At 42.7% G+C, this 25,035-nt stretch overlaps 1 protein-coding gene across 1 annotated transcript in view; it reads left to right on the top strand.

Moving 5' to 3' along the window:
• Positions 1-22,651, top strand: part of SLC9C2 (solute carrier family 9 member C2 (putative)) — a 57,337-nt gene extending 34,686 nt beyond the window's left edge. The window contains 10 exon segments of the mRNA XM_019647105.1: positions 1,076-1,127; positions 3,313-3,461; positions 5,622-5,747; positions 8,830-8,928; positions 11,822-11,989; positions 13,024-13,155; positions 16,508-16,693; positions 18,156-18,237; positions 20,428-20,483; positions 22,129-22,651. Coding sequence (XP_019502650.1) covers positions 1,076-1,127; positions 3,313-3,461; positions 5,622-5,747; positions 8,830-8,928; positions 11,822-11,989; positions 13,024-13,155; positions 16,508-16,693; positions 18,156-18,237; positions 20,428-20,483; positions 22,129-22,164 — 1,086 coding nt within the window. The 3' untranslated portion in view covers positions 22,165-22,651.
• The last annotated feature ends 2,384 nt before the right edge of the window (positions 22,652-25,035 follow it).

Genomic DNA, 25,035 nt, shown 5'->3' with positions numbered 1-25,035 from the left:
ACACGAAGCACATTCCCCTTGGGCCTTTTTATAGGATACTTCAATAAAGATTTAAGTGGCTTTTGGAAATATGTTTAGATATCAAACTGGTGTTTATTCTGAAAGTGTCATGGATGATTCACGAAACTGGCCAGTGGCAGCTCACTTTTAGACAAGTCACATATATGTCCAGGCTTTCACAATTATATTCCCCTTGTAGTCAGAAGTCGGTTCCTACGCTGTCTTGTGCAGGTCGTTCTACAGCAGTTTTACAGGGTTTGCTGTGGGTCCAGTTTGGTATGAAGGGGGCTTAGCTGCTATCTATGCAGCTAGGCAAGCAGGGTTGGACCATGATATGTGGGTGCTGTGGGCAGGCTAATAATTGGACACCTTCCCAATATTGACTCAATGTTATTGAGTGAGAAGAAACAATTTAATAAGTGAGCTCTGATATTCAAAATGAGGGACTTATTACATATGATTTTTCTAAACCAAAAACTGCTTAAACTTTGGATAAAACACCAGTTGTTCCCTGTACATAGCACTATGCCATGCCATTATTTGGGTGCAGAATTTCAATCACCTGTACCTGATGGTCCTAGGAACTGTCATTGTTTGGCCCCAGGGCTGTTGGTGTCACCAAGTGCAAACCCCTGAAAGACTCAAAGCTAGAGATTAATTCCCATGAAGAGCCTGAAATGGAGCTGTTTCTTCAGTTGTGTCAGGCATTATCAGTAGGAAACGTGAACTGACGCCATATTTTCTCATTAGTCCACTGTCTTTGTGCTCCCAGTAGACTGGCTCCCCCTGGTGGGGCTCCATCTATGAGAATCGTCCTTGGTGCTCAGTGGGGCGCACACTGTGCTTTCTGAGGAGCCTTAGACACAATCGTTACGTGAGGTACTGACTGTACGATATTCATTGTAACATGAGTGAGAGCCTGGAGAGAGCAGCACAATGAAACGGAGGGGAGACTTGAACCAAATATCTCCCCAAATCATAAACTAAGTGAAATTTCCACTACTGCACTTATTTTTCCCTCGGATTTCAAAGACAGAAGTGCACTTGGTGTAATAAATGTTTTTTCTTCTCACAGAAATTATATAAAATTTTGGAAATCAACAAACGAGATGCTGTCAAAGAACTAGGTAAGTCACTGGAATATCTGGTTCCCTGAAATTACGCCTTGTGTGTGTGTATGTTATGTGCTGTTGAGTCAGCTCCGACTCCTGGTGACTCTATGAATGAGTGACAACCACGATGCCCCATCCTTAGCAGCCCTGCTCAGTTCTGGACTCAAGGTTATGTTTTTTGGTTTTTTTTAAGCTGAGCCATCCTGCCACCTGTTGGTAGCTCAGTGGCTGCTCAGCTTGGGCCGGGACTCCAAACGCTGTTGCTCAGAACTCGCACCCTTGAGCAAGCTCTTAACCAACTGAGCCACTTGGCAGGCCCTGGCTATGGCTTTTTTAATGGAGTCAATCCATCTCATATTTATTTGGTCTTCCTCGTCTCCTGCTGCCTTCTCTTTTCCCCAGCATTATTGTCTTTCCCAAAGATGCTGCCTTCTCATGCTGTGCCCAAAGCTAGTTTCAGGTTTGTCATTTTTGCCTCTAGCGATGTTTCAGGTTTAATTTGCTCCAAGACCCACCATCTCATAATTTAACCAAACAAAGACAAGTTCATGCTTTCATTCAATTACTCATCCTTTCATTTATTCGTCCAACAAGCATTTTATTAAATACATGTAACGGGAAGGTATGCGCAAGCCTGGTGGAAGGTATGAGCTAATCAGTAGATAACTCCAGACAGTTAGAGGAATTCCATTATTTCTGTGGAATCCCAGGGGAAGGAATGAGGTGTGTGGAAAGTGCATGAAGGTGGCAGGATCACATTCCTTAAGGTTGTAAGAAAAAGACGCGCGAAGATTCCCAAAGGATGTTTTGGGTTTGGTTTTGTTTTACTTGGTTTGCAAGGACACTCAGGAGTGTGGGGCTGCAAAGGGGTGTCATTTCTTGAGCGCCTGTAGTCACTCTGCTTGAGTTTAGCACACAGCAGGAGCCTTAGGGTTTTAGACGAAGCTTCCTGGGTCTGGTTTCCTCACGAGGGGGCTGTGGGCCAGGCATTCAGGCATGAAAAGTATCTGGTAGAGAGCCTGGAGTACTGTGGATCCTTAATAAAACAGAAATTATTATAAGTGAAATGAAGAAGAGCCACTTTGCATTCATAACCACATTATAAGATGCCATATGGATTTATGTGGATCATATTTTCCAAATCAAAATAGAAAGAACACGGCCTCATGAGTGACATTTTCGCTTTGGAGACAATCGGTCAGAATATTTTGGCACTGTCTCAGAAAGCCCAGGAACCATTGTTGTCATTCACCCACAGGCGGATTTTTATTTCTGTGCTCTTAAAGATTAGGGGCCTAGGAGCTGCTTTCTTATATGACCTCAGATTAGTGTGGAATATTACCAAGTTTTCTTGATTCAGTCCTCTGAAAGGGAGCGGCTGTTGTTTCCATATGGCTACTGCAACTGATAATACTGATTATGTCAGGAGCTGTGCTAACAGCTTTCTGTGCGTTATATAATTTAATGCTTATAATTACTCTGAGGCAAATCCTATTATCACCTTCATTTAGAGATGAGGCAGCCGAGGCTCAGAAAGGCTAACTCACCTGAGGTCGTATGGCTAGCAAGGGGTGAGCCAGACAGATCTCAAGCCTAGGTGTGTCTGACACTAAAATCTATGCTCTTGATCATGGTCACTTTCAATTGACTGGTCATCTCATTTCAGTTAAAAAAATGATTGAATACCTTCCAGATGCCAGGTGTTGTACGCAGTGTTGGGGTTACGAAGAGGAAGCAGACGCAGTTTTAGCCTTGACTCCCAGTCCCGTCCATGACCTCTCCTGTTCCTGAAGGAGGAAAAAATATGGGATTTGATCTCAGAAAGACCCCCCAGCCAAAGTCCAGGGGCTCTTTCATTTAAGTCATTTATTCATCTATGCAACAAAAAATGTCTAAGATGGAGGATGAGACAAGTGCAAATAATGATACTGCAATGTCGTGAGTTCCATGACGGAGATTGGTAGGAGCGCCATAGGAAGATGGCAGAGAGAGTGACTCTCGCCCAGCTGGTGGGAGAAGCCAGCCTTCACTTTTCTCATCCAAAGGATGGAGATAAAAATAACTGGTCCTACTAGCCTCACACATCCCATATGAAACAGGACATTGTGTAAATACTTTGGAAATTACAAAGTATTATACAAATATTTGTTATCGTCATGGTTATTGTTTTGCTTGCTTGCTGATAGCTTTATTCATTCAGGACACATCGAGCACAGAGGTCGTGATGTTGTCATTGCCTTGAAGACCAAGCAGGCAATCCAGAACGTGATTGCTAAGGCTCTGAAAAACCTGAACTTCCTTTGGTCAAGAGGCATTATTGATGACCATGAGGGCATCGAGATGAATAAGGTACAATGCAACTTCCCCTATTGCTTGATTCCACAAGCCTGGCTTCTCAGGGCCAGAGTATAATGAGTGGAGGAGACTGGTACACCTGAAACTAACAATAAAAAAAAAAAGAGTGATTAACCTCAATGTCAAGAGACTGAAAAATGAGTGATTAACCTCAATGTCAAGTCTAGTTCCCCTACAGCCTTTGTCAACGCCAGTGGCAACCAGTGCCCATGCTACCTGGTGTCTTCTGTGCCAAACTTTGTTCTTGGTTAGTAACAGAAGCTAGCCTGGTCTTGATTTAGCAGAGAAATGAGGTTGGAAGATTTATTATATGGACACAGAGTACCTTACAGAACCCATGGTTGCCAGACTGTGGCCAGGCCTCGGGAAGCTACTTGAACAAGAACCCAGGTTTTTTTCAGATTCTTCAGTTTCTATCAGGCTTGCCTTCTGTGGTATCTTCTTTTGGCTCTGTCTGCAAACTCACTAGATTTTTATTTTGCTTCTCTATCGAGTAGTGGGATATGCTGCCCAGTCCCAATAGCTGTGGCAAGGGAGGTGGGAGTCACATGATGTTAACATGGTAGGGAGGGGACCAGTGTGTGTGTGTGTGTGTGTGTGTGTTGGGGGGTGGGAGAGGGAGAAGGCATTTCTGAGAAGAGAAGAGTAGGGAAGACACCCTAATCAGTTAGCTGATAAATGGACTTTTGAAAAGTTATAAATGTATTTGAAAAAAAAAATTAGGAACATAAGCCAGAAGAAAAAATTGTTTAATATTTAATATTTAATCCTACCACTCTATCACATTTACCATCTAGACTGTGTGTGTAACTAACAATGTTCTTTTCATCCTGTACAAGGGTCTATCTGCTTCTTAGCATAAGGCACAAAAATGGAATTGCTGGTCCTACATTCTGTCTGTGTTACTCACTGATAAGCTGCTCCTGGATGTCACATGCTTTTCCTTGTCACTGGCCACTCCCAGCCATAGGCCACCATGCACTGGGCTTGTGGACACTCCCTGGACATAGTCCCCCCTCGATAGCCCCAGAAAGGAAGTGGGTATCGGACAGGCCAACTTGCCCCTTTATGGCTGTATCTCTTTGGTCTCCATAACATCATGGCAGGGGACTAAATGGGTAATGTGATTTCTCCTCCGTGTGTGTGAGAGGGAAGAGAAGGGCCGCTTTAGAGTGTTCTTCAAGCTCTACCTCTACACACATTGTGTTTTGTATTTTTTTTCCATCTATCACTTTGAAGGCCCTGTAAGATTCAATCGAATGCTGGATGCCCATTAATTAAAATAAATACATAATAGCCCTTTTGAGGAGAGAGACTTATTTTTTCCTATAGGTTTGTTTACAAAGGTAATGGGTAAACAATCATTCAATAGTTACTAATTGAATGCCTATTAATTGTTTAATTGTCAGCCAAAGAGATATAATTATCAATCCCAGGTCTTATAGAGCTAGGTAAATCTATTTAATTTAACTAAGAAAATATGCGCTGGATACTTACTATGTGGTATGGACTCTTGAGAGTAGGATAATTAATGAATACAACATTGACTCCAAGTCCATGGGCTCGTCCTCATTCTTTCATTTAGTCATTTATTCATCCAATCAACAAAAGTTACATAATATGGAGAGAGACACATAAGTAAAAATAATGACACTACAAGGCCATGAGTTCCATAAGGCATACCTGTAGGAGATGACATGGGGATAAGGCAGATAAATGATTATCTCTTACCTGGTGGGAGAAGCCAGAGGCTTCTGAGTCCACAAAGCTGAAATTGTATCCTCCCAAATTAGAAGGGTTTAGAAAAGCCAATCATACATGTGAAAAGAAATTGAGAAGACGTGGCATTAAATCATATTGTAATTACCTGTGAATTTTGGATAATTTGAGATTAAGGCAGGGTAGAATATAAGTGTCAACTGGATTATAAAGATGATAAATTGAAGATGAGATAATACATAAGTGAAAATAGTAATAAAGGGAGAATAGGGACAAAAAAGATTACAGGATAATTTAAACAGGGTGACAGAAGCTTGGAGTCAGTAGTCAAGGTTAAGTTTGTGTGCAGTAGTTCATTTAGATTTCCAAAGTTTTTACCTAATATTCTTTTTCTGTTATAGGCTGATCACTATTATTCTGATTCATTATTTTTAGGTACTTCTTGCAAAAATGAAAGCACTGAATAACTTTCCAATGGGAATCCCACCCCCTACTCCTGACAAATATCTTCATAATATTGTTTGGCTGCAAAACAAAGATGTTTTCATTGCGTTCTTCAAGGTAAAGTTTCTGTCTTCTATTCTCGCTCAGGTTTGATGATAATTATTTTCCATTTTTTCCACTCCCTAATGCAAGATGAACAACAACAACAACAACAACAAATGCCCAAATCAAGAATCCTGTAATGGCCAGCAAAGGGTAATTCAAAACAGAGGCCCAGCAAAACCCAGAAAAGTAGATTTTATTTTGAGCCTAAAGGGAAGGGATAGTTTTTCACAATGGCGTATCAGCCTAGTATGAACTATCTATATTACCTGATTGTTACCAATCAGTCCTATCTTACTTTATGCTGTAGAATTCTGGACTTCCAGATGCACACTCTAGGAAAGGCTATTTTTAGAGCAAGGGTCTCATATTTAAATTACTCTACAGGCCGGGCAAATAATATAAAAGTAAAACCGGGTCGGTGTAATATAATGGGGAACCGCGAGGACTGTGGCACATATAAGAATTCACACTCAGTCTAAAGCTGGCTGAGTGTTGCTATAGGAATCTGGGCTCTTTCAGCAAATATTCATTGAATATCTTCTATGTGCCAGAGACCGTTCTAGGTGTGGGGACATGGCAGTGATATGTTTTCATGGACTTTATAGTATATGGATGGAGATGGACAATAAGCATGCCAACACATAAATAGATAGCCTGTCAGATGGTGATGAATGCTCTGGAGAACAGGTGAGAAAGAGAATAAGGTTAGGTAGCTATTCTATATGAAGTGGTTGGGGAAGGCTGCTCTATAAGGTGACATTTGAAAATAGATCTGAAAGAAGGCCATAGACATGTCTGAGAGAACATTCCAGGCAGGTGCAATGACTGAGGTGGCATGTGCTTGCTATGTTCAAGGGACATCACAGAGGTCCCTGTTACAGGAGCGGTGATGGAGGCAGGAGATGACATGGGAACAGCTGTAGAGAGCCTCCGTTGGTCGATTTTGTAGGCCATTGTAAGGACTTGGGCTATTTCTGGGAATTCAATAGAAACTGACTGGAAGGTTTGGAACAGAGAAGTGACACGATCTCACTTACGTTTAAAAATGGCCACCTGGTGCTATGTTGAGAATAGGCTGTAAGGGAACAAAGGCAAGTCAGGGAGACCAGTTAGAAGGCAATTATAATAAGGGAGGCGAGAGATAATGGTGGTTTGGACTTGTCCAAGTGGTGAGAAGTGGTGAGACTCTTCATATATTTTGCAGAGAGAGCTGATGGATGCTGACGGAGCGAGTGTTAGAGAAAGCATGACTTCTAGGATATTAGTCTGAAAATAGCATGGAGTTACCACTTGCTTAGATAAGGAAGACAACATTCATATAGCTGGGCAAGAGTCTGATTCTAAGTAGGTTAAATTTGAGAAAGCTGTTAGACATCCAAGTGGAGATGTTGAGTCGGCAGTTGGGTATGTGACTGGACCTCAGGTAGGAAGCCAAATTGGAGATAGACATTTTGGAGTTATCAGCATAAACGTAATATTGAAGGTCTTGAGACTTGATGAGATAACTTAAGGAATTATTATGGACATCCAAAAATTGAGTCCTGGGTTATCCAACATTTAGAGGTCGAGAAGAATTAGCAAAAAGAATTGAGGATAGAAAAGGAGATCAGATTTGTGGTTACTAGAGGCGGAGGGTCGGGGTGGGAGGTGGAGGCCAGGGGAGTTGGAGAAAGGTGGACAAAAGGTACAAACTTCCAAGTTATAAGATAAATAAGTCCTGGGGATGTAATGCAGAATAGTTAACACTGCTGTGTGGTGTATGTGAAAGTTGCTAAGAGAGTTGATCCTAAAAGTTCTCATCACAAGGAAAAAATTTTTTTGTACCTGTATGATGTGATGGATGTTCACTAAACTTATTGTAATGATTGTTTTGCAATATGTGTGTCAAGTCATTATGCTGTATATCTTAAACTTATATAGTGCTGTATGTCAATGATATCTTAATGAAACTGGGGGCAAAAGGACTAAGGAATAACCCCTTCAGGTAGGAGGAAAACTTAGAGTGGTGTCCCAGAAGCCAAGTAAAGAAAGTGTTTCAAAAAGGAGAAAGTGATCAACTATGTCAAATGAAGCTAAGAAATCACATAAGATAAAGACTGAAAATTGACTTAGATTTAACAATGTAGCGGTCAGATTTTTTTTTTTAAAGAGAAGCCATCAATCTGAATTTTTAAGTGACATTTCCAAATGTTTAACATTTGGCAAGCAATGTGAAAATTGAAAAATACTGTGTAGGCCAAACAAAATATATCTGTGGCCTGAGTGACCCATGGACCACCAGTCTGTGGCTTTAGTATTAAAGGGCTATTGTATGAATTATAAGGTTTACAACTTTTTCATCAACCTGTTAAAACTTGTTAGATGTTTAGAATCAGGACAACTGTGACAAAGACTGTCAGTTGCTTTATCATACATTTGGTTGTATTAGACCTTGTGATGCAGGCATGTAGATATCTAAGGCATCTGTTTGACCATAAGGACATTTTCCTTGTTTTTTAGAAAGACAGCAATCAAAGTCAGGTTCTACTGAGCTGTGAAATCTGGTTCCTCTTGTGCCATACTGGTGTTTTCTTCATGCCATCCCTGAGATCGCTTTTCCAAACTACCCTCTACGGCCCGGCCTATCAGCTTTCCTCCTCCTCACAGCCACATCAGCTCATCGTCCTGTGTCTGCCTGTTACTCTTCCTTCTGGCCTTGGCTCAGCTGTTATTTCCTCTGTAAAGTCTTTCCTTGACACCCAAGACACAGTCCTGTGACTTTTCTGGATTTTCCCAGAATATCTGGTCCCTGTCTCCTTTGTCAGAATTATCAGTTTATTGTAAACATCCGCCCAACCTATCATTTATCAGGTGTTTCTATCAGTCACTGGGTACTAACCACACAGCCTACAGCTTGCTTGCTTCTCTCCCTTCCTACAGGTTAATGAGGTATGTCAGCAGGTTATGATTCATTAACAAACCTCAGAATATAGTTTCTGTTTTTATGCTACCTGAAAGCCATTTTCCCTTTAAAGTCTGATTTCCATTTAGAAAAGTAGACTGTGAAGCTTTTATGTTGACTTTTTCTTTTCTTGTGTTTTTTTTTCTTTTTCAGGAAAGAGCTAAAATTGCCTATTTTGACTATGGAGAAATCATTTGTAATGAAGGTGAAATGCCACAAGGAATCTACTTAATTATTTCAGGAATGGCAATTGTAAGGAACTATTTATTCTTTGCTGAAAATGTATTTTGAAATATGTGACTATAACATAAGGAGAAAATTAGGAACCTAGAAAGTTTCAAATTTTTAACAGAAGCTCTTCTCCAAATGAAACCATTTCTGTTCAGAATAAACACTACTGCAGAGAGGTGATGATAGTACCTAACATCTGAAAGGTATTTCCATTTTACAAAACGCTTTCATAGCCATCACTCAGCCCTCACAGCAGCCATGGGAGGAAGCAGTCTCTTCCGTGATGTTCGGTTAAGGAGCCCGATACTTGGAGTGGCTGAGGCACTCACCTAAAGAAAATGAGAGTCAAGAATGAGGGAACAGATCACAATGTCACATCCTCTCAGAAGACAAATAGGATGAGAATAACAAAATAAAACTTTTTATCTGACCGATAGGAGGCTTTTGGTGACCAGAGAAAGAGAGAAAGATGTCAGTAGGGTGATAGGGGCAGGAATTCTTTAGAATCCAAGTGCCAGTAACTGAATACATGGGTGACCCCAGTTCTGACCCAAAGAACTCCCAGATCCTTGACGGTTACAAGTGACAAACCCTTATTCTATTAATAATGCAAATAATATATTTGGCTTTCTATTTTTTGGAATGAGTATTTCAGACCTTGAAAACACCAACATTGATGTATTACAGAATTGTATCCCTGAAACCTATGTAACTTTACTAACAATTGTCACCCCAATAAACTTTGATTAAAATAAACAAATAATACCAAAATTGATTATGAAAAGAAACTATTAATATATTAATAGACATACAATGCTCTAACATATGTAGAGCACCTATTAAGTGTCTGGCACTCTTCATCCATTCGTTCAACAAATACTTAATTACTGCCATGCAACAGGCACCGTTCACTCTAGACATGGAATTGACAAAGTAGACAAAAACCCCTGTTTTCCTACAGTTTACTTTCTAATAGAGGCATAGAAGGAGATGGGACTATGAACAAAATAAATCAGTTAAATAAATAGCATGTTAGAGGTGATGGAGATGTGGAGAGATTGGTCGTAATTTTTACAAGGGTGGCAAGAATGGCAACACGTTATGACATTTAATCCCTGAAACAACCTTCCTTTGCACCTGAGAAAACTGATGCACAGAGAAATCAATTCCCTTGTCCCATGAGGGCCCACAGTGAGAGGTGAAGGAGGGCTCTGACCCCACGGGGTCTGCCTCCAGCGCCCATGCTCTTAGCCATTATTTTGTGCTGCTTCCATGAGAATCCATGTGCTGAGCCACTGTGCTATGTTCCCATTAGAAGCATAACAAAAATGTGCCACTACCAGTATTTATTAAGTATGTCAATTCAAATGCTTGAAAACTGCCACATACGTGTTCCTTTGGAGAATTTTGCTGTGATGACTGGACTACGAAGGCTTCTTAAAACGTAAGTCCAATGATATTTCAGCTGAAAGTGTTATATTAGTGCTCTGTAAACGCCATAACAAATTGCCAGAAATTTAGCAGCTGAGATGTATCACCTCACAGCTCTGGGTTTGGAAGTCCTATGGACTTTGCTAGTTTCTCTGCCTGAGTCTCACAAAGTGTCAGTAGGGCAGTGTTCCCTTCTAGAAACTCTGGGGATGGAAACCATTTCTACGCTCATTGAAGTTGTTGGTAGAATCCAGGTCCTTCCAGCTTTAGGACGGACGTCACTTGGGACCCACCTTCAGCTCCTAAAGGTCCTCTTTGGTCCTTGCACGGAGGCACTCACATCTCAGAGCCAAGGCACATTCAGTCCTCACAACGTGGCATCTTTCTAACTGACTCTATGCCCTTTTCTACTATTGAGGGTTCATGTGATTCCACGGGGACCACCAGGATAATCCAGAATCATCTCTTTAAGATTAGCCGACTGGGAATCTTAAATTCCATCTGCAAAACCCCTTCACAGCTGTACCTAGACTAGTGGGTGACCGAGTAACAAAGAGATAGGAATTTTGGAAGGCCTTCCTTCGAACTCTGCCTCCCACGGATGCTGTCTTCGTAACTTGTTTATAAAAAGCAGAGAGACCTTCTTCATTGCCCAAAGGGCCTTTGAACTGCCTTCAAAATTAAATTTAAAAATGTCCAAGTCCTTTGGAAGCATGAAAGCCCCTAAAACTCTGAATAGTAATCACGAGGAGAGGGAGCACTTGCACAGCAACTTCTTCAGTGACCCTTTGTTCTGTTCCCTGTGTCTTGAACAATAGCTTCCCTCTTTGGTGTTTACAGCTACACTTCCTGGGAAATCCTGTTATCCTTCTGGTTGATTTCTGCAGCTCCCTGTTACCTTTCTTCTTCCCCTACCCATGCCTAACCAGTTCTGTTCCCGAAGGAACTCAACCATCATGGGTCCACCCTGAAAACGTTTTCTGTTGCTGTCTCGTGGTAACTATTCTTAAGTACCTTAAAGGGAGACAAGGCTTTTACTGAAATCGTGGCTTAGTTTGGAGGCATGTTAGTTCAGGATGTCTGATTTATGTATCCATGTAATCACAAGTCTTTTGTTTTACTTTTCACCCGAGGCATGACTGGCTCATTATGGTAAGAATATCTAATAAACTCAGAGAGGGAGATTATCTTAGTTGCAGATTACAATGACGACTTTTGCTGGGATTTTTAAGGATGGTATAAGTAGGAAGCTGTAAATATGGGCCATCTCTAAAGCTAAAGATTGAAAACATTCCTTGCCGTGGAGAGTTGAAATGTGAAAGAAACCATGATTTTTATTGAGCCTAATTTACACCGGAGTGGACTCTTAATGAACCTTTTCCTTCCATTGTAATCATTGCAAGAAAGGGGAAGCGCCTCTGGCTTGGTCAAGGGTTTTTAATTGTGGATTTCCCTTTGCACACGTTTGTTTGTCCCTCTGCAGGTGCATGGTTCGCCTCCTACCTTTGGGATAGACAGAAGCCTCAGGGCTGACAGAGAATCCATTACCAACTTCACAGACTACTATACTTGTGGGGACATAATTGGAGAGTTGAGCTGTCTGCTTAAACGTGAAAGTGAATATACCGCCACCTGTGAAACCATTTTACAGGTGAGGCACTGGTTCCGTCAGTATTGTGGGTTATTAGTTAATGCTTCCATAAGTAAATAAGGAATGCCAGCATGTTTTCTTCCTCGGGATTCTGATCGCTTATTCAGTCAGTCACCCCACCAGCCGAGAGGGCAGATTTAGTGTCGCACATCCTTGGTGAGAGATCTGCAGCAAGATATTTTTAACCTTAAAAGAGAGAATATCTAACTTTGGGTGCTATGAAGATTAGGAAAATACCTATGGCCGGTGCCTGGCATATGTAGGTGCCCTATAAATGGCCATCATTATGAAAGCAGTCTTTTGAAAGAATACTTGTTTTTAAATTCCCTTTCTTCCACTTTGCACTTGCTAAGTAAGAAGTTATCTTTTCAACAAGTAAGTGGCATGATATTCCACCAGCTATGGGGGATCCCAATAGAAATGAGCCACCGTTCCTGCTTACAAAGACTTCTCCAGCTTTTGGGATGTTTAGACAAAAGAGAGCAGGGAACAGTCTTAGTGGTGTGTGGAACAGAAGGGATGTCGCTTTATCCGTTTCATGCCATTTCATTTCTGGAAGAGGACAGAAGGCATGAATTCAGCCACAAGGCTGAGTTTAATTCACGGACGCTCATTTAGTTTGAACTCTGAAAGCATTCAGTTAAGCAGCTTGCCTCTGGAAACCAATACTATACATGAGCCCCACTTCACCTACTGTGTCAGTAAAAATAGGTAAGTGTATGTGGCTTGGTTCCCGAATCCTGGGCTCATAAGCCATATGCGTTATCATAGCTATTGACTGGTATGGATTTCCCTGGACTCTTCCTAAGCCTATCGCTTTCATTGGACTGTAAATTGTATTATCTTATACATAGCAAACAACTGCTCCAACAACACAATGCTTTTCAATGGCACAGTATTGTAATTATATTAGACTTGATAGTCAGTTTTCCTAAGAGGTTGGATGAAGATTAAATATGCAGGCATCTTGTTTCCTGATTGTCTTATAATTTAGTTCCGGGTCAAGCTTGCCGCGTGGTAATTTGTGATTTCAGGCCTGTTTTATCTCCCTGGAGGATTTATATGAAGGCTTCGATATCTTCTGGCCATCCCTGGAATATAAAATATGGTTAAAGCTTGCTCTCAGCACTGCCTCCCAGTATTTTGAATCAGTTCTCGTCAATGAGGTAAGTTACATGATTCAAATATAAGTGAGCTTTTATTGACTGTATTTTTTACAAAGTGCACTTCATATTTCTATGACAAAGACAGAAAGGAAGGTTGTGCCTGACCTTCTAAAATGAGATTCTAGAATTTTAGCCCCTCTCTTATGCTGACTTCCTGCAGGTTGGCAGTCCCCTTGCCACAGCTAATTTCCCCAGGCTACCTGCAGTCATCCCTTAAAAAAAAAATAAGGTAGATTCAGAAAGTATCAAGTGGGTAGGTCCCCAAGAACCAAGCCCAGCATTGATTAGAATGAGCTAATGAACACTCAGCTGGTGTTTATTCTATTCTAGTCTATTAATATCTACCCACGTTAATATAAATCTCCTGCTTTTTCAAAATCTTCACTGGGGTAACTGATTCTCTTCCATGAACTTTCTCTCCAGAAAGGAGTGATTCAAGCCTGTTCTTGGACTGGCACAATTTTCAATCCCATATTTACATCCAATTTAATAATTATTGAGCCCTTACTATGCGTCAGGAACTGGGGAAGTGACAGACCTGGAGTTAAGCAGCATTCACTGAATTAAGAAAATGGTTATAAATGTTGGGTTTCAAAATTAGCATGTCTCAAGAGAAGACAAGCCACAGACTGGGAGAAAATGTTTGCAGGAGACACCTCTGAGAAAGGACAGTTTTCCAAAATACACAAAGAAGTCTTAACACTCGACAAGAAGAACACAAACAACCCAATTGGAAAATGGGCCAAAGATCTTAAGAGATACGTCACCCTAAAGGGGTTGGCAAACTTTTGAGATGGAAGAGCCACCAGGGGTTAGCAAACCGTGGCTCGCGAGCCACATGTGGCTCTTTGGGTATATATATGTGGCCTGAAGTAAAATTGAAAGTGAAAATAAAACTATCATAGTTTCATTTATAAAATGTTTAAAGGATATTATTCACATAATGGTGATTTCATTTGTTTTATGGCTCTTGAGTAATTTTTAAATTATTGTGAGGGACAGGATTGGCTCTTCCAGGGGTCGGCAAACTTTTGAGACGGAACGTACCCAGAGAGCCTCGTGTGGCTCGCGAGCCACAGTTTGCCGACCCCTGCCCTAGAAGATACACAGGTGGCAAATAAACATATGAAAAGGTGCTCCACATCATGTGTCATCAGGGAATTGCAAGTTAAAATAACAGTGAGACACCACTGCACACCTATTAGAACAGCCAAAATCGAGACCCTGACAACACCAAGTTCCGACAAGGACGTGGAGCCACAGGAACTCTCACTCATCGCTGGTGGGAATGCGGAGTGGGACAGCCACTTTGGAAGACAGCTTGTCAGACTCCAACTCTAGGATATCCTGGAAAAAGCAAAACTATGGAGCCAGTCAAAGATCAGTGGTTGCTAGGAGGTGGGGCGGGAAGGAATAAATAGGTGGGACACAGAGGCGTTTTTAGGGCAATGAAATACTCTGTGTGATACTAGAATGGTGGATACATGTCATATACATTTGCCCAAATCCACAGACTGTCCAACCCCAAGAGTGAGCCCTAATGTAAACTATGGACTTCGGGTGATTATGGTGTGTCAATGCAGGTTCATTGATTGTAACCAATGTGCCCTCTGGTGGGGATGCTGTAATGAGGACATGTACATGTGTGGGGACAGGCAGTATAGGGGACATCTCTGGACCTTTTCTCCCAATTTTGTTGTGAACCTAAAACTGCTCTTAAAAAAAATTAAATCTTAAGAGAAAAATTAGCATGTCATACTAAGGCAGTCATGTTTCTTGTACTATGTGGCAATTATATTTTTCAGAAAAATTCTAGCAGAAAGGTGAAGAGAATTAGATTCTTTCCTTTTCCTTTTGCCTTGCCTGTTTGTGAGATGCAGGGCAAGTTCAGGGTCTTGGATGACACTCCAGACTTAGGACCAGCAGGTTGCAGCTTTAACTGACAGAGTGAGACTCACCTCAATAATAAGGCGAATGTCCTTTCATTTCCTTAGATTCACAAACAACACATATTCATTATATAAAATAGAAAATACAGATACAAAACAGAAGAAAGCAGTAATAACTTTCCACTCCAATTTTACTCCCAGAGAATCTCTATTTAACACTGGTCTTTTTTTCCTTCTAGTCTTTTTTTCAAGAACTAGCCAGTTAAGACATTTTAGATCCCATCCCCTGCCAACACTAATAAAATTACGCTACACCCCCTCCTCCAAACCATAGAACTCACAATTTACATGCATTCAAAAACCAAAATAGCTTCTTTTTAGATTTTCTGGTTGCAAAATCCTAGATGTTTGTTAATTTTCTTGTGTTTCTGGTGCCTCAGTTATGCTGGTGCCCCCAGCAAGTAAGTGTTAGATTTGCTTGTCAGGGACCAAGGTCCGTGCACAAGGTCCGTGCACCAAGGGTCATGTGGCCGTGCACTTCCTGTGATGGGAGATGTTGAGAGGGCGCTGACGGCCTCTGTCAGGGAGTCTTCCAGGAAATTCCTACCATTGGATGGACCCTAAGCTCCTGTATTAGTTTGCTGGGGCTGCCATGACAAAGTACTACAAACTGAGTGGTTTAAACAACAGAAACTCATTGTCTCAGTTCTCGAGGCTAGAAATCTGAAATGAATGGGTTGGTGGGGTTGGTTCCTCCTGGGGGCTGTGGGGGAGAACCTGGTCCAGCCCCCCCACCCTTGACCTGTAGATGACTGTCTTCATCTTCCCACAGAGTGCTCCCCGTATGCATATCTGTGTCTAAGTTGCCCTTTTTTCATAAGGACACCAGTCACATTGGATTAGGTGCCCACCCTACTCCAGTGTGACCTCATCTTAAACAATTATATCTTCAACAACCCTATTTTCAAGTAAGGTCACATTCAGAGGTACTGGGGGTTAGAACTTATGAATTGTGGGGAGACACCATTCACCTTGTAACAGCTCTCTTCCAGCTCTAACATCGTGATTCTGAGCCTCAAAGTATGCCTCAGACTTGGGGCCCTGCTGTGTTTTTGTTCTGGCTTTTTGCTTTGTTTGTTCTTGTTTGTTGGAACAGTTGCTTGCTGCTAGGTAAAAGCCATGCTTCGTTGAGATCGTGATGGCTGGTTGAGAGCTCACGCAAGCCAACAAACCAGGCTGGGCGGCCACATCCGGGGCCACCGAACCTAGACAGCATAACCGAGTTCAGAATCTCATCAGAGGCAATTTCGAACTTTATATCAATTCTCTGTGTTGGTCTCGGGGCCCATTTATTTACCTTTGACACCCTCCAAGAACTCAGCTAAATCAGTGAATTTGTTTTCCTCTTGATGCCACATGTCATTTTCTATGATTTAGAGAAAAAAAATGTAATTTTATTGTAGGACTTAAAGTTTCAGAAGTGTGTAGCGCTCAATGTGGCATATGTGGAAACCTTGTCAAGGTACAATGAGATCACTATTGATAATGAGACGATGAAATTCGTTATTGTCGTGTTCGGCAGTGTAATTGATACTAGGACAGAGCTGCCGTATCTCGCACCTTGCATCTTACCTACAACCTGTGAGCAGGTAAGGAGGATCATCTATAAGGGGTCATTTGTGTTTCATGGTGCCCCAAAAGTGATTTTAAAACTCAACTGACCACCTCAGAAAGAAATTGAACCCAGAGAGACCCTGCAATTCTCACCCATCCTCAACAAAACAGCCATTACATACCCCGGGTTTCTGTGTTTTGTCATGTAGGTTGTGCCCTGCACACAGGTGTGACCGAGGGGCAGGTGGGGTCTGGAATCGGCCTGCTGTCTGCTTGCCGAGGGGTGGGGCTGTGCCTCCCCAGAGGAAGGACGGTCAGGGGGCGCTTTTCTGAGTTCACACCAAGGCGATGACACCGTGTGTTGTGTGGCTCTGAAGTATATGCACTGATTAATAATAACGGAGCAGAGTTGGGGCCGTGTCACTTTGTTGCCACCTTAGGGGCTGTGGGTACAACTGGAGAGCGGGCCCTGGGCCGCATCATTCCATGCTTCCGTAAGGAGCGGGGAAGTGTGGACACCTAGGAGGTAATGGGGAATGGGGTGAGCAGAGACAAGGTCCACAGGGGACGGGAGGTGGAACCCAGGAGCGGGGAAGACCAAGAGGCCATGGGAAGAGCTGACGCCTCTTTAATCCGGTGGTGAGCTTCTCCCCTTGGAAAGCTCATTCATTTCACGAAAATGTATGCCCTGGAGAAGCTGGCAAGCCTCCTAAAAAGTGCATTTCCACCTTTGATAACATTCTTTTGTACTTTGCAACAATTCAGAGGATGAGGAAATTTAAATGCTCTTCTTTAATAGGAAATGAAAATCTCCTTAGCTTTGAGAGAAGGGGTGGGGTGAGGCAGGGAACGCAGGAGCAGCACCCACAGCTTCGTTTGTGGAGCCCCCAGGGTTTGGAGTCAGGCCTATTTGGATTTAAAACCTGACCCCGGGGCCCCTGAGGTGTGTGCTCGCGGGCAAGCCGCCCACTGACCCTCAGGTTTCTCATTAGTAGGATGAGCGTAATAGCAGCAGTCACCTCATAAGGTCATTGTGAGGATTAAATGAGATAATATGACGTATTTAGAAATGATAGTTATAGTTGATTCTTATATGCTACTTGCATTCTGGGAAGGCCAATTTTGTGGGTGAAAACTCTAAGAAGACTGCCCTGTCACGTGGGACGGCTGAGCCCTGAACCCTTGAACGTCAGTGTAGCAGTAAAAGTAATTCAGAGGGGATTTCGTTTCTAACCTGGGAATTTCCAGTCCATTTACAAGTCGGCCGTAGAAAATACACCTTTCTGGTGTCTATAAATATGCAAAGGAAATAATTTACTGGTCCATGACTTTTTGAAGCAACATTAAAAAGGATTTGAAATGAAAAAGATAGAGCTTAGGTTGGAGGCCTGTTTCTAGGTTTTGGCTTATTTCTTATATTCCTTTGGAAAAGTTAGAAAGCAGCAGCTAAGAGGTCAAAGAATGCTCTTGTGACTCATTTGGATTTTTCTCCTTTAGGTTCAGGGAACTTCAAATTTAAGCAAGCTGCTGGTTGTCCAAGCTTCCGAGCCTGCCGAAAGTAACAACCCCAACGCCGTAGGTAAGGGGTAGCCCTGTAGTGGTCGGAAAACCATTGAGAAGGAATTCTCATACGGGCAAAATTCATTTAACTGTAAGAAAATGACTTGAGGGGATTGTGTGGGTTTATCATCAGTCCCCATTCTTGGGCCACCTTGACAACCATGTTGCTTCTGGGAGGTCAGAGACTTCCAGACCCTGAAATCCAGGTGGCTTCTTCCTCTCGCGTCCCTCCCTCAAACCTTGCTGTGGTGGTGGTAGTGGTAGGTGGGCAGCTTCTATGTTGTACTCTGTCTCTGCCACAGTAGGCTGGAGCCCTGTTGGGCGCAGAGCGGGAATGGGGAGGGGACAGACACACACAGTACGGGGGAGCTGGATGGCTCCCAACAACCAAAGGGAATATGGAACTTGACCCATGCTTACTGAGTATCCCACACCACGGTCATGGCCACAACTCAGATGACTAGACAGGAAGGCCTTGCTCTAGAGAAAATCACTCAAGATCTGTCATTCAGTGCCCAGCATCCCTGCCTCACAGATCCCAGCGGCAATATTCTCCCAGCTGTCCCCACTTGAAAACAGTCATCCTTGATTTGCTCCTCTAATTAGCACCATCCCCAGTGTTTACAATTTGTGTGACTTGCTAGCTTAGATATTATGTAATTCTTAATGAATTATTAGTTCAGGGTGGGGGAGGGGAGTTTACATGATTTCAAATTGTGTGCATAGAATGACATTTGATTAATAGTTTATATCTCAATATTTCTCATCTGCATAATTCTTATAAAATTTGACTCTACTTGTGTGCTGGGCACTGTGCCAAGCGCTAGTCGGTGAGTGAGCCAAACAAGGCCTCTGCCCTTGTGGGGAGGAGAGACAGACGTTCAATACCTAATTCCACTCGTCCCCTAGAAGCAAGTTCAAACTCAGATGTTCTTAAGGCTCACTTTCCATGCCTTGTTCTGGGGTTATATGCAGCGCTTGATTTGGGGGAGCCCCCTCTGCTCCTGGGTCTCCCGTCCAAGCTGGCTAACACTGAGGTGACCTTTACACTATCAGTCTCTTCAGGTCTGTCACTCTGCTGCTTCCACTGCACTTGTGGGGCGCAGGAGTATAGAGCAAGACTCGGGGTGCCCTGAGGGCCATCGAGTCAGAGAACTTAAGTGGAAATAGGGCACAGGTTTCAACCCTTCCTGGGGCCTGTAGGCCTCTCTCCTTCCTCCACTGATTCCAGAGAGACTGAGGGAAATATGTCACTCTGTATTCCCCAATGAGTTTGGGACAGAAGCCACGAATGGTAGGCCCATCATGGATTTAGCCAGCACACTGGATTTGGCCCACATATTGGTTTTCTTTTAAAAATTTAAAATTAGTTGCCAAGTATAAATATCCAGGAATTTCACATTTAAAAAAAAAATCCAGATTTTGAGCTTTTCTTGAAAAAAATGAGAAAGTCGGCCAACCCTCGGCCCTTCTTCCTGCGTGTGGCGATAATCAGAGCTGAGTGTCAGCGGGCGCCCAAGGAGAAGCAGATGCTGTCGTTTTCCACAGTCCATGCCGCTTGCTTTTGTCCTGTGTGCAGCCCACTTCATCATGTGTGTGACCTGCCTGTTCTCATTTGAGTTTCTCAGCCCTTATCTTGGACTTTTGGGAGCCTGTTAACAAACCTCCCTGTTGGGAAAGGGCCAGGAGAGCAGTTTCCAGGCTGTTGGCCTCATGTGGAAAGCTGCTGACTTGGGTATTAGATGGCCATCAGCTGTAACCAGTTGGCCATTAGCTACTACTATTGTTTTGCATATACCTGCCGCGGCTGCCTTAGCAAGCGCAGGTGTCGCGGATGGTGCAGATCCTGTGGGTCCTACTTCCTGTGTCTCGCCCAGCAAGACTGTGGTGCAGGAAGGCTCCGTGTTGGGGTGTTGACGGATGTTTGCTTCTCATGTCTCAACCAGCCGTCATCGAGAATGTAATGTAGTGGTATGAACCCCCTATCTGTGGCTCGGTTGTTGTTCCTTTTCGGCCTCACTGAATCCTGGGTTCATCTGCTGGGAGCTGAGCCCCAGCGTGACACTCCCTGAGGGAAGAAAGTAAAGAACCCATGTGGAAGGGAAGAGAGAAAGCAAATTGCTGTTTCAAAATATTCTTCTACTACGTTTACTCATACACTCCTAACTTAGTTTCTTTCTGTTTGATGCATGTATTTGAATTGGCTCAGTCAAGATAGGTCCTCAGATGAGCACCGGAGAATACAACTGGAAGAGCAAAGCTGAGGTAATAAACTTGACACTTGGATTAGATTCTTCTTACTGTGAATACCAAGCTACACAGCTGAAATGAATTAGGAAGTCAAATAGCAAAATATAGGCGGTGAAAATAGGTGGTGAAAAAAATGCATTAATTTGGGAAAATTGGGGTAAAGCTCACCTGAATTCCTTAAAAATTAAAATTAGAGAATATTTTTGAAAGGTGTAATTTTGCCCCCTTTCCCCCCTCTCTGTTTCCCACCTCCTCGCTCCTTTCCCCTGATGTTCAGAACTAGGGATCCCTGGGATTAGGGGCGGGGAGGGTCGTACGTCATGCATACCAGTTGGACATTAGCGTCTAAACGCTGGTGCTTCTTCCTCCCTTTGGCGTGTGCACGCTCCATGGATGTGTGGGTGCTGTGCTGGGGTCTTGTGGGCCACAAGTGGGTCATGGGCGTCTTCCCAGAGTACAATTTGTCTTGAAATTCTTTTCGAGGGAGAAGTTAACTTATTTAACTGTTAGGTTATTTAAAATGTTTCATATTAAAACAAACATTATGGTGTAGGGTGACACATTTGCATGAATTTTTAAAGAGACCTCAAAATATTTTATTATGGAGTCACTTAGGTTATGCCCCGACGCCTCTTCCTACTTTGCTCCACAATCAGGGCTAATTTAGAAAAGTCTGAGGCATGCTGGGAGTCATGCCTAGAGTTGGGGACGGAGAGGGCTGGTCACATGGGGCCAGGAGGGAGTAGAGGCAAGTCTGGTGGGGAGGAGGGTAGCCTGCAAGATTAGTTACTCAAGGGGTCTCCGGTAGGGCCCCTAACAGCTCATTTGGGCCTGAGCCCACTGCTGAGCGGAGAAGACAGCAGCTCTGCCAGGGCCATCGGGCACCAGGCAAATGCAGAAGTAGGCCAGGAACCAGGAATGGTGCCAAGAACGGGCTGCAGGGTCCTCCAGCACCCTCACTCCTCCAGCTGCCAAGTCACCCCAAATAAACATGCCCTCAAACATGTGGTTGGCATCAGTGCAGCTTCAAGCCCACCACGTCCGCAAGCAGATAGCCACCTGAGTCCCTTAAAATAGAAGCTCACTTCTGCCCCCACCATTTATGACAATCATGCAGTGTGTTTGTTGGAGGAAGGAAATTGGCATGACCAAACTTACAGGTAACGTTCCTTTCAAACAAAGCAGCTTGGTTCTTTTTAGGCAGCCTTCCTAGAGACATCCTCTCCACTTTCTTGTAGAAACCCTATTTCATAAACTGAAAAGCTAATTGGGAGTCAAAGTAATTGGGTTCCGTTCCTCATTTGTCACTGTTTTTTCCAGGCCCCATTATTTAAGAAAATTTCATTCCGATTTAGAAAAAAATTTCCCAGTTACCCTGCAATCAGTCAAAGTTAACTGGAATTCAACTCTCCTAACATTCTTCTTTTCCTTAAGAGAGAGGCTAGTTGAATTAATGTAGTATCTCTTTATAAGACATTTAATGGTATAGAGATGCACACATATTTACTTATAATGTATCAAAGTCCTTAATATGTAAGATCTTTTAGAGGGAATTTTCCAGATAATCAAATGGGAACTTTTCCTAAGTTTTCTGGTTCTTTTTTTTTTTTTTTCTGAAATGCTCATAGTCTAATATTTCACTTTTGACTTTCTTTTATAGTTGGAAACTGGATTCCATTACAGAAAAGGACACTGATGGCACTAATATGATAAGTCAGGTTGAAGACCCAGCCGATATCACGGTTCAAGTGCTGAAGGATTATCTGGCAAGGAGTTTACTTAGAAGTTGCTGGAACAAGTTACTGCTGCATTTAGTTTATAAGTTATTGATGGGATCCTGCCAAAGGTCTAATTTTAAGTAGTTGCAGATTTGAGATGTTCAAAAAATTCTTCAGATAGGATATCCCAAAACTCATGACCTACCGAATGAAACCCTACAGCTAGCTGAAAGCAAGTTATAACAGAGTACAAGTTATTCACAGCATGCTATGGTATTATTACTGTCTGAAGCTTAGGATCTATAATTCTGACTTGTGATATTGCTATAAGCAACATTTTCCAGAGTAAAGTTATTCCCCACTTTCCCCAATTAGTAAATACTGAAAAGTGGAACTGTTCCATAATCTTAGTTACTGAAAGCTAAGTTGAGGAGAAGTTAACAATTTTGCATTGCACCAGTACTGTTTGATACCACTTTTCCTTTTATTTTTAAGCCAAATAAAGTAGAATTTTATGGTCTGTTTATTTAGAATCCGTGGTTCCTTTTAATTTCAACAAGACTTTGAAACAATACAAGATTGTCTAAGGAAAACCATACTAGAAGTAAGAATAGAAGGAAACACGAGCGAAAAGGTCAAGCCTAAGTATTTACTAAGAGCCTCCTGGATACCTAGCACAGTAGGGCAGTATTTCTGAGTGGCCTGCGGCACACTCGTGTGTCAGCAAATATTGGGTGTGGCCGCAAGCCACAGAAACGCGGCCCCCGAGGCACGATCACATAGGGCTTCTTCATTTTTCTGATGTAACCAGGTGTCTGGAAATAGGACCGGTGCAGCAGCCCGAGGCGGTGATCACGGACCCAGATGTCTTGTAGCTGCTTCCTCCTTCCTCCTTGGCTGGTGACTTTGATTCTGAGGGTAGCAGATCGTCATCTGCAACCCCAGGTCTGCGATTTGCTTTCCAGTAGGGCAAGGACCTTTCCTTTTACCAGGCTTTGCCTTTTAGTGAGGAAGCGACCCCACCCTCAGCCAGCGTTGTCACATGGCCACACCTATCATCTCAAGATGCCTTTGGCCTGGCACTCACCTTGCCAGCCTTCATCCATCCTGGGTGCTTTTAATAAAGGGGGCGGGGAATGGATATTGGGTGCAGTGTCTGCTGTACTCAGCATCACCTGGGTTGTTACAGATGAAGAACTCAATGGCCGCCTACAGTCAGTCTCTGGGAGTAGGCCCTGGGCTCTGACTTGGACTATGCTCCTCATTCGATTTAGTGCATATTGAAGCTGGAGATCACGTGTAGGGGATCAAGCAGCCGTAAACAGATGTCTGCCCTACACTTAGGATGTACATTACCTTATATTTGAAACAGCTGGAGGACAATACTTCACTCCATGCGTATCTGTTAGGATGCTTTGGCCCCAGAGACCAGAAAACCCAACTCAGAAAGGCACTAAGGAAATGTATTATTTTGCGTAGTGTAAGTCCAGAGGTAGGGCGGTTTGCAGCCGGTAGACTCAGTGAAGATGACAATCAGATTTTTTTCTCTCTCCACTCTGCTGTTGAGCTTTGCAGTCTCGTTCTGTGGCTGGTTCCGTTCCCAGCAGCAATCAGTGCCTCATGTTTTCTTGTTCATATTCAGTAGAAGACAAAACAAATAGCTTCCAATTGCTTTCAAGAATTCTTCTAGAAACTCCAATGATCTTTTATTTATGTCTCCTTCCCGAGAACTGAATCATATGCCCATTTCAGGAGCAGTCACTGCAAAGAAGGTGGTAATGACTTTTTAACCAGTTACTGTCACATTTAAGCTGGAATCAGTTTTATTTTATTTGCATTGCCCTCAAGGGGTGGGGTCAAATGGAGTAAATCACTAACACCAGCTCACTACACCCAAATTGGCATAATTTAAACACAGCTGTTCTGTGTTCTGTATACTGAGCTTCTCCTCAATGTAGATTCCTATCCTTAGGGTGGAGGTTGGAAATGATACCAGGTGTGTGGCAATCTTGGAACACTAACTATTCTAGCCAAAGCACCTGGTGATTTTTTGAGACGTCACGTGGACTGACTGCCTCTCAAATTCCTTAAGCTTCTCTCATAGCCACCATGGTCATATATTAATTCACTTTCGGTTATTAAATCTTTGGATGCATAATGCAATTTATTCTGTTCTCCCTATGAAAATTGAAAGGAACAATTCTTTTTTTTTTTTAATCTTTTCATTTTTTGAGCAACAATTCTTGATGGGGGAATTGTACTCTCCATGCCCAAGTGTATTAAAAATGTACTTAGAATCATTTCTACCCAGAAATGTATATTATGTAATATTTTGTATTTGGAAAAGAATACTTTCAGTCCCATGGCTTCATGGCTGCTTAGTGGCAGAGCTGGAACTCAATTTTGGGGCACATGACCCCCTTTTCTTTGAGCTTTTTAAGCGTTTTTATACTGACATGTGTGTAGATGGAGCCAAAACATCAAGGTTTGGGTGCCTGAGTGAGTAATGAGAGAGGCAATACGTTTATTGGGGGGAAAGTTGATGAATTCAATTTTGATTTTGCAAATTCAATGCAAATGTTCCCTCGGTCAGTAGACTCAAGTTTGAATAATTAATGTTGGAGATTCAGACTGAACTGTCACCATGAAAGAAAGGTGAAGTCAGACTCTTCAAGAGCGACAAGGACTAAAGGCAGCGAACAGCCAAGGGAAGAGGAGAGCAGCGAGGAACCTCATAGGGAGGTGATGAGAGATGGGGGAGCTGACATCCTTTAAGGGGAGCAGACAGTGTTAGTTCTTTAAGAGCAAAATATACTGGGACTTGGAAGACAGCAGGATGCCAACCCTCG

This window comes from Hipposideros armiger, unplaced genomic scaffold (assembly GCF_001890085.2).
Source record: "Hipposideros armiger isolate ML-2016 unplaced genomic scaffold, ASM189008v1 scaffold_6, whole genome shotgun sequence".
Classification (NCBI taxonomy): Eukaryota; Metazoa; Chordata; class Mammalia; order Chiroptera; family Hipposideridae; genus Hipposideros; species Hipposideros armiger.
The sequence above is the reverse complement of the archived record's forward strand: the minus strand, read 5'-3'. Positions and strand labels throughout refer to the sequence as shown.